The sequence below is a fragment of the Borostomias antarcticus genome (assembly GCF_949987555.1).
Source record: "Borostomias antarcticus genome assembly, contig: scaffold_66, whole genome shotgun sequence".
NCBI classification, from domain to species: Eukaryota; Metazoa; Chordata; class Actinopteri; order Stomiiformes; family Stomiidae; genus Borostomias; species Borostomias antarcticus.
Window position 1 is genome coordinate 846,543 of NW_028176683.1, and position 9,647 is coordinate 856,189.

General features: G+C 48.0%; 2 protein-coding genes across 2 annotated transcripts; one reads left to right on the forward strand and one right to left on the reverse strand.

Annotated features, from left to right (window-relative positions):
* Positions 1-218: 218 nt before the first annotated feature.
* Positions 219-2,538, forward strand: LOC311328203 (uncharacterized protein). The gene is made up of 3 exons (XM_084462208.1): positions 219-292; positions 703-1,013; positions 1,256-2,538. Exons 2-3 carry the CDS (start codon positions 833-835, stop codon positions 1,330-1,332), a joined length of 258 nt encoding a protein of 85 aa, XP_084318334.1. The 5' UTR covers positions 219-292; positions 703-832; the 3' UTR covers positions 1,333-2,538.
* Positions 2,539-3,951: 1,413 nt separating this feature from the next.
* On the reverse strand, positions 3,952-7,975 carry cldn7a (claudin 7a; the record flags this gene model as incomplete). Its single annotated transcript, XM_084462207.1, has 4 exons — positions 3,952-4,129; positions 4,466-4,550; positions 5,635-5,799; positions 7,753-7,975. The coding sequence occupies 4 exons, from the start codon at positions 7,973-7,975 to the stop codon at positions 3,952-3,954; spliced, it is 651 nt and encodes a 216-aa protein (XP_084318333.1).
* Positions 7,976-9,647: the final 1,672 nt, after the last annotated feature.

Genomic DNA, 9,647 nt, shown 5'->3' on the forward strand with positions numbered 1-9,647 from the left:
GTCACAATGTGTGTGCTGTCCGTGCGTAAATACGCATTGCGCGGTTAATATGTACGTGGTTGCACCACTGCCCGTGTCAATAGTTTACTCATTCGGTGCTATATAACCCTCTCGGTGACGTACCGGGCCTAAAAGTGACTCAGACACAACACGAGGAAACCCCCGGTGAATTACCAACTACTGTGCTGCTCCTTTAAGTGGAGACTTCCTGGGTTGCTCCCGGGGATCTGATCAACAACAGCGGAGTCGCACGTCGTTAGGAAGGAATTTCATGGAAATAGTCAACAACGAGGTAATTAGCTGAGCCAGTAAGAAACTACTACATGATACATAAAGTAGGCTAGGTTAAATGTTGTTTTGTTGAAAACAGGAAAAGATACAAGCTTGTATACGAGCTCGTATACAATCGTCTAGTCAGATATTGAGTAGGGAACTAAACGCTTTACTGTACTTTACAGTCCATCGAATTGGTCTACATTTAAGGAATTATTCAATTTCCATGCTTGTTTCGTGTGGAGTGGAGGATTAGGTATGGATTTGTGTGTAATTATGTAAGAGCTCATTCCTTCATTATGTTCTGAACGCAAACAAGATTTGTGCGCTCTAATACCACCCATTGAGGGTGGACGGATTTATCGATTGTTGAATTGATTGTTGATTGAAATCGATTGTTACAGCCTAGGTTTATGTTTTCATTCGCAGGTTGCGGATAAGAATAAAGTTCATTGTTTAATTCCACTGCGGAAGTGAAGACGACCGTGGTGTGAGAAAATACCGGTTCTGAGGACATCTAGCGGACACAACTGAGAAAGCGCCTGCCTCTGTGGCAGAGATGTACGGATCGTCCGGGATGCCCGAATTGATCCCTACTAATGGCCCGCGGCAGCCCAGCCCAGCCAGCCAGTATAACCCTGGACATTCCCAAGTACTCAACGGACATGGAGTGGTACCTAACCCCCAGAGAATTGGCCAGCGGGCACCCAAACTCGGACAAATTGGCAGGTCCAAGAAGGGTGAGTGAAGCAAAAAGAGCACTTATTGCGTCTCAAAGCGGCCAGGGATGTTGACACTTAGCATGCCGATAACCAATATCAATATATTTACCCTAGGTTAGTTTATCAGGGAGGAATTGTCTCCATGAACCTGCTTCAAAACAATCCAATCAGAAACAAGGATAGCTTCATTCTGTCTCAAAAGAGCTGACTGTTTGCTGTGACACCGGACTAAACTGCTCTGCATCTTTTCCCTCCTCCAGTGGACCTGGGAGACGAGGACTTGGATGACATCATGAACAACAACGGACAGTGTCCTGTTCTCTCGCCCGTCTCCTAAACCTCGCCTACTGTGTCAAAGGAACCCCTCGGGAGGGGCGCCAAACTCCGATCAATACTGGCCTTGGATCACTTCAAGTGGCCTCTATAGCAAAGCTTCTCATAGCTCAGCGAACTGACACAAAGAGAAAAGGACTATTCTGTGGCCAGAATTCTAGACCTTTGCATCGATAGCTTGTATATTGTCTTTAATTTATCAACTGTAAAGCTGTGAATGAATGGAATGGCGGAACGGTTCTGTATACCTCTGACTGTAGGGTTTAAAGTGAGAGTGTGTAAATCTATTGTGCTTTTACAGGGCTACATTTATGAAGTTTGCACTGGGTAAAGGTTGAGGCGAGATATAGGAGGTGAGTGCCTCATTGGCGAAGGCTAGCCGCGGTTGCCGCTGATTCCTCGAGGAGGGAGCGGAGGGAGACCTGTTAAAGTGTAATGTACGAGTAGAACATTGAGTCGTGGTCGTGACCTCAATCTTCGGTACTCTTAAACTCTTGACGGGCTGTTCTCCTGTGGAATGTTGATAGTTGTTTCCTATATCGTTTGTTAAAGCTCACTACTGATTATTTATTGTTCAAAAGAGAGAAAAGCTTCTATTTGTTATTACTTGGTTTTATCATTGTGTTAAAATCAACAAATGACTTATTTCAAACGTTAACATTTTGATGGTTAAAGTCTTGTTGAGTTAAGCCTAATGACGTAACTGCACTTGGTTGGCTTGACTGTTATTTGTGTTGGAACTTTGCATATTTCTATGCATGGAATCTATTGAAACATCAAGACGTATCAGGTTCTTACAGTTCTTACAAGGGCTACGCCACTATTGAAACCATACTGTCATTTGTTTCAAGAGCATATTTGGACTAAGTCCACCCAATCAGTGTCTTTACAGGTAAACTCAGTTATCTTGTAACTTGTATCCTGTTTACTGGGATCACTCTGAGCCCATATCAACCCCTTAAGCCCCACCCGTTATGTACTTGTGGAGATCTGTCAGAATATGAAAATAATCTGGGATTTGATGGGTGGTATTGATGGCGTTGATTTAGGTCGGAACCTCTCAAAGGAAGCTTTGCGGCCCTCGAGTTGGACTCTCCCAGTCACAGCTTGGATTGATGCAGTGGTTCGTATGTGCACTGTGAACATGTGCATGACAATAGTGGAGTTTTGCATAATGCATCCATAGTTAATAAAACAGGTTATTGTGGTATTTTTGAGTTTTCTTTGGTTTACTGTCTCTTCATTAGTGATTTTCATGAGAATCACACATTTATGAAATTGCCAGTTTTTTTTTTTTATTACCAGGAAAGTTGCATAATGGGTAAACTGTTAAACGTTACATTACAACTGTTGTGTGGAAAAACAACAATAAAAGTGTTGCTCGTTTTTCATCATACATGTAAATTGACTAAACATACAAATCCAAAAACAGCATGTACTGTAAGCTACGTGGCACTTTTAAAAACATTTCAGAAAATGTTATGACTACAAAAGGCTTTGAGAATCTCATGTAGGCAAAGACATGGACAGTTTCCTTCTGCATCTCCCACAATGTTCCTTATTTTCCTAATGCCAAAACCATAGGAATAAAGAGGGCTATGCTGACTACCACTGAACTACGGTAGTAGTATGTGATTTATATAAAAACAAAGACCTCATCAACATCTGGTCAAACATAAATAAAAAGTGGGCTTCATAAAGACTTGTATTGAGTTCCAGTGAAACAGCGCACCCGATGAAAGGGAACACCTGCTGGACGAGAATGACTGTGTTGGGAAGTATTTCATATCACCTCAGGGTTTGTAACAGCCTGGTATGAAAAGTGTGTGTGTGTGTGTGTGTGTGTTGTGTGTGTGTGTGTGTGTGTGTTGCTAGAGTACTGTGAATAATTGCTTGTGTGATTCACCTTATCCCGTATAGTCAAAGCATGAAGCACTGAGCCAGAATACAATATAGTATTCTATCTCCATGGTGTGAAGTAACACCTAGCTTACACTAAGCCCTATTTGAGGGGCCCCAGAGTACAGGAACAAAACAAAAAAAACTCCACATTAACGTATTAGTGAACAATTTCCTATTTGCGGATAGAGTGACCCCTGAGAAAGAGAGAGAGGGAGAGGGAGGACCTAACAGTCCAAGCACCATGTTTGAATTGATTACCCTCAATTACACAGCGAAAGACTAAATGTTTCTCATGGGGCAGTGCGACTATTGGCTCCGTCACGCCATCTTGGCTCCCACCCTAAGACCCTGCCCATTAATACAGGTGGAGAACCAATTATAATGCATTTGTGAGGCCGACTCGTAAACAATTGTGGAATGTTTGGTGGGGACGAGAGACGTCATGCTAAATAACCAGGGGGAGAGCTGGGATGGGATGGGAGCCGGCAGGGTCTGGAGCTGGGGCGTGGGGCGTGGGGCGTGGGGTTATTGTAATGACACATCCAGTAACTCTTTTCAATGTCACTTCTCGTCAACTGTCCCCAATGCAAACTTAATCAAAGTGTAACAGGCACAAACATATCACCCTACGCTCTTACACGAGGGGGGTGGGGGGGATCCTTCGTCTTGTCTCCTCTTTCTGGTGCGGCCTATTCCGGGCTTCGACAGCAGGTGGCGCTCTTCACACGTACTCCTTGGTGCTGCTCGCTGCGCGGCCAGGGGAACTGATGGCGGTGTTCTTGGGCGGATACTTGGACACCTGCTTCCTCCTGGGACAGGAAGAGGCCAGCATGGCTCCGCCTAGCACATCCAGCAGGGAGCCACCCCAGGCGATGAAGATGGCCGCCCCGAACTCGAACCTGGGAGGCGGGGAGGTGGAGAGAGAGAAATGGAGGAAAGACAAAGGAATTAGGAGATGCTTCTCTATAGGTATGTAAGGGGCTCTTAGATAAAACCTTATTTAGCATGTGGATACTTATGCTGTCCATACACTAGAAGACTTTGATAAAACTTTTAAAATATTTTTAAAAGACTGTCATCTGACACCTGTCACATCTAAAGACTTTTAAAATAGTTTTAAGTCACAGACTAGGATTCTGCAAATCGCCTATTGGTTGTTGATAATGGTCACGTCATTGAACCACATAATTTGCATAAGACAAGAAAGACTTGCAAGAATATCAAATCTCTTTTACTTGCTGCTGCCAGGTGTGTAGGGGTTGTAGAAAGCTCTGATGATGTTGTGAGCAAACCAGGAACAGGCTACGATGGCACACAGAGCTGTTAGAGAGACCACAGACAGACAAAAAACAGACAGATCAAACAAACAGACATGAGAGAGATCAGCACGTCTAGCATCATTAAAGACTCCGTTTGAGAAAGAGACAGTCGGGCACTTGTCCCTTGTGAAGTCCAAGGGGGGAGTGTCTAAGTATTAACACCATCAGTGCTCCACTGCCATTGTCCCTTCTGAGTCACCGACAACCTCGCCATGCCCTCTTATGTAACAGTGAGTCTCCAGTACAACTGGCCTCATTCACTCCGGAGGACCTTTGACCCCTACAGGACCCAGGCTTTACGAGTGGGAGAGCAGCCTCTGGTCAGATGGTCTAGTCTAGACCTGGTAGTGTAGCAGATGGTCTAGTCTAGACCTGGTAGTGAGATGGTCTAGTATAGACCTGGTAGTGTAGCAGATGGTCTAGTATAGACCTGGTAGTGTAGCAGATGGTCTAGTATAGACCTGGTAGTGTAGCAGATGGTCTAGTATAGACCTGGTAGTGTAGCAGATGGTCTAGTATAGACCTGGTAGTGTAGCAGATGGTCTAGTATAGACCTGGTAGTGTAGCAGATGGTCTAGTATAGACCTGGTAGTGTAGCAGATGGTCTAGTATAGACCTGGTAGTGAGATGGTCTAGTATAGACCTGGTAGTGTAGCAGATGGTCTAGTATAGACCTGGTAGTGTAGCAGTGGCATCAGATCTGAAGAACCTCAGCTGAACAGGAGCTTTGAGGGGATGTTACACAAGCAGGAGTTTTTCAGTTTAGGTCAGGAAAAAAATCCATCTACTCTACATCTACATTGATTTTGTCCTCCTTTTTTTCTCTTGTTATAATTGTACTTGGGCTTACTGGATTCAATACAACTCTGTTAGTGTTGCCACTCCGCACATTCTTCCAACACAGTTCACACAAGCGGCAGGAGTAAAACTCGCGACCCCGGTAGAGTGACGGTCGACTGACCGTCGAGACATATTTAGATCTACGCTGCACGTGAGTCACGGCATACCGGAAGAGATTATCTCTCTCTCTCTCACTACCACTCTAAAGCCCCCATCCCACTCTCCACCCCTCCTTCCTTCCTCACCTCCCACCAGCAGGATGATGCCTCCCGTCATGGCGATGCGAGACTTGTGCACTTTGTCGCTTGCTCCGCAGGTGGTGCACTTCATGCCGAGGCAGGACACACCCAGGCCAGCAACTGACACGATGATGCCCACAATCATGAGGGCACGGGTGGTCGAGAGGGCGCCTGGGTGAGGGGGGGGGGGGCAGAGATATAGGAACAGAGAGAAAGAGAGAGAGAGGGGGGGGGGGATTGAGACAGAGAAGGGAGGGAAAGAGGGGGAGAGGGAGAAAAGAAGGAGAGAGATAGAGCGGGGGGGTACATTTATATAAAGCAGCAACATAGACATTGAAATATAAGTCTAAATACAGAAGCAAAGAGGTACTGAACAGAGGGAGAGAGTGAATGAATGAAGAAAGTCACCAAATAAAACCATCTGTCCCTGAGGTTTTGTGTGTGTTCAGAGGTTGAGTTACAGTACGTTCACTTTAGAACGTCAGGACATTTTAATGTGTTTTTTTCCAGTAAAAGGGGGAGATGTACACACACACGCTCTCTCTCTCTCCTCCCATCTCTCTCTCTCTCTCTAAAACAGACAGACATACAAGGAGCCAGAAGGTTGGGCTGGTGAAAGCCTACTGTCACAACCCTAATCTGTCACCCCCCTCATAAAAATAACACGGGGAGAGTCCCTCTGCTCCTGTCCACCTAGAACCGGTGCAGACCGGTTCTGGCCATCCCTGCTCACACAGAAAGGGGGGACAAAGAGAGAGACGGGGAGGGATAAGGAAAGAAATAGGAAGGGAAAGAAAGTGAGGTGAAGCGATGGTAGATCATGAGCAGAGCGATAGGGAGAGAGATGGAGGTGGAGAGGACAAGGCCGGAGGAGGCTGGCCAGGGGAAAAGAGAGGGAGAGTGAAACAGTGATCGAGGGTGCAGCGAATTGAACGTGGGATGGAGGATGAGGGAACGAGGAAGGAACACTCCTCTTCTGCTGCATTCAAGAGAAACAATGGAGGCCCCGGGAACAACAGCATCATACCGCCCCTGTGCCACCCCCCACCATCCCTCTACCCCCTCCGCTCTCTCCGAGTGCTTCTGAAAAGCATCCCACTCTCTCTGTTCAATAGAACCCTTTTTAAGCATAGATGAGCATGATGAGCATGGGAGAGAGAGGGTACAGGGGAGAGAGAGGGTACAGGGGAGAGAGAGGGTACAGGGGTAGACTTTGGGGGGGGGGGGGTGAGTTATACCCGGTATCACCATGGAGCTGGACCTTAGGGGCCTCCATGAGATGGGTTGGTGGGTGCGTGGGGGGGAGGATAAGTGTGTCTGTGCATATGTGTGTGTGTGAGAGAGAGAAAGTGCGTGTGTGGATGTGTGTGTGAGAGAGAGAGAGAGAGAGAGAGGGCGTGCGTCATTTTGGGGGGGCAAAGTGTACTGTGGTGGTGCTGTCTCCATGGCTACACCCTTGGGCACTCCACCCATTGTGGGTCGATGGGATGGAAAGGTCCCTTCTTGGCCCAGACCCGTACAACCCCCCCCCCACACACACACACACACACATACACACACACACACCCCACCCCTGGGAAGGTTGGCAGGGAGAGGTGAAGGCCGCTGATGGGAAGTGGGGGTTGAGAGGGTTGAGGAGAAGTTGCTAGGCAGTAACAATAAGGAATTATAATTCCATGCAGTACACTGCATTGTGCCCATGATGGCAACTGGAGACAGATATGGTTCAAGTTATATAAATCAGATATCTGTCTGATTCATAACTTCTCTAATGTAAACATTCCCTGATGTGTGAATGAATCAAAGCTTAGTTGGGATGTCAGACCTGCGAGACAGACGGACTCATGAGAGGAGAAATTAAAGTCAGATGCGCAGCCTTTAATCTTAAACCAAAATATTCTACATAAAACCAATAGAAAACCCCGCTGAAAAAATGTTCTTATTTAATCCGGTGTTTTTTCCAACCAGATCTCGTGTTGTATGTATAGGATCGTACACAGTGCGGCCAGCGGCGCGTAACATGCGCACAGGACGCGCGCCGAGATTGTAGTTGCCGAGTGAGCGGTCAGTCGGAAGGAAAAAAATTATCTTAAGTTTAAAATGCTTTATTGCGTTCCTACTTACTGTCAAGCTGCAGGATGGAGTCGTAGACTTTACATTGGATCTGCCCGGTGGCTTGGGAGGTGCACGACATCCAGAGTCCCTCGTACGAGGCTACCGCGGTGATGATGTTGCTCCCGATGAACGCCGACATCTTCCACTGGGGAAGCATGGTCCCCACGATGAGCCCGATCACACCGACCAGGGACAGGGAAAACCCGAACAGCTGAATACCAGTGCTTGCCATTTTGAAAAGTACCAAGTTGTTAGAAATTAAAGTAAAATAAGATGCTTGCGTTAAAAGGATATGTAGGCACCTTTGCGTGCGTCCTCGGTAGGTAAATAATCTCTTATTCCCAGTCTCAAGTCTGTTGCTTTTCCAAATAGCGATCTCTCTTTACACAGCAACCCGTAGTCATAGAAAGTGACCGAGTGACTGTGACGGTTCGCTCTGCGTTTAACCTGCCTATTTGAAGCGAACGTTGATATTTCTGAGGGGATGAGCGTGCAGCACTTGGCTTTTTGGCGAAGGGGGTGTGTTACTTTCAAACCCGATAGCCTACATGTAGCTTCCTCCATAATATAGGCTACGAGGTCTCCCTCCCATCTCCGTCCGCTGTTTGCTGTAAGGTTAGGCTACGTCACTGCCTGGAACAACATTCCAGGTTGTTCCTATTGCCGGACTGACATAGGAGGCCGGACGGAGCGCATTGTGTTGCCTCTGGGTATGAGGGTATTTGTACGCTATACAAATAAAGCTTTGATTGATTGATTGATTGATTGATTGATTGACTGACAGTAACTAGTTTGGTTTCTGTTTTACACTCCCAGCAAAGCCTATCCCTTATTTCAAACGTAATTATAATTCACATAAAACCTGATAACAGTTCTCTGGAAATGCCATTTAATAACAGTTCTCTATCAATGCCAATTTTCTTTTTTTAAATTAATTAAATACATTTTTAAAGTTACAGGACCCGAAAGGGGTCTGTAATCCACCACACGGTGACACACACACACATTACACACAACACACACATTACACACAACACACACATTACACACACACACACACATTACACACAACACACACATTACACATGAGAGAGGGAACACAGCACACAACACACACATGCAACTTCCCATCCAAGCCGTCCTCCTCCAGGGGCAGCCGGGAGCAGGGGGCAGTCTCACCAGGGGCCTCCTCCAGGAGCAGCCAGGAGCAGGGGGCAGTCTCACCAGGGGCCTCCTCCAGGGGCAGCCAGGAGCAGGGGGCAGTCTCACCAGGGGCCTCCTCCAGGGGCAGTCAGGAGCAGGGGGCAGCCTCACCAGGGGCCTCCTCCAGGGGCAGCCAGGAGCAGGGGGCAGTCTCACCAGGGGCCTCCTCCAGGGGCAGTCAGGAGCAGGGGGCAGTCTCACCAGGGGCCTCCTCCAGGAGCAGCCAGGAGCAGGGGGCAGCCTCACCAGGGGCCTCCTCCAGGGGCAGCCAGGAGCAGGGGGCAGTCTCACCAGGGGCCTCCTCCAGGGGCAGCCAGGAGCAGGGGGCAGTCTCACCAGGGGCCTCCTCCAGGGGCAGCCAGGAGCAGGGGGCAGTCTCACCAGGGGCCTCCTCCAGGGGCAGCCAGGAGCAGGGGGCAGTCTCACCAGGGGCCTCCTCCAGGGGCAGCCAGGAGCAGGGGGCAGCCTCACCAGGGGCCTCCTCCAGGGGCAGTCAGGAGCAGGGGGCAGTCTCACCAGGGGCCTCCTCCAGGAGCAGCCAGGAGCAGGGGGCAGCTTCAGCAGTGGCGCCCGGGGACCAAGTCCAAGTGCTCAGTCCATGTCCTGGTTAGGGACAGGACTGAAGAGTATCTGTTCTTCTGCATTTTGTATTGGGTTATTTTGGTAGGAAACCATTGCGAACACGGGACCTCTCTTTTTTT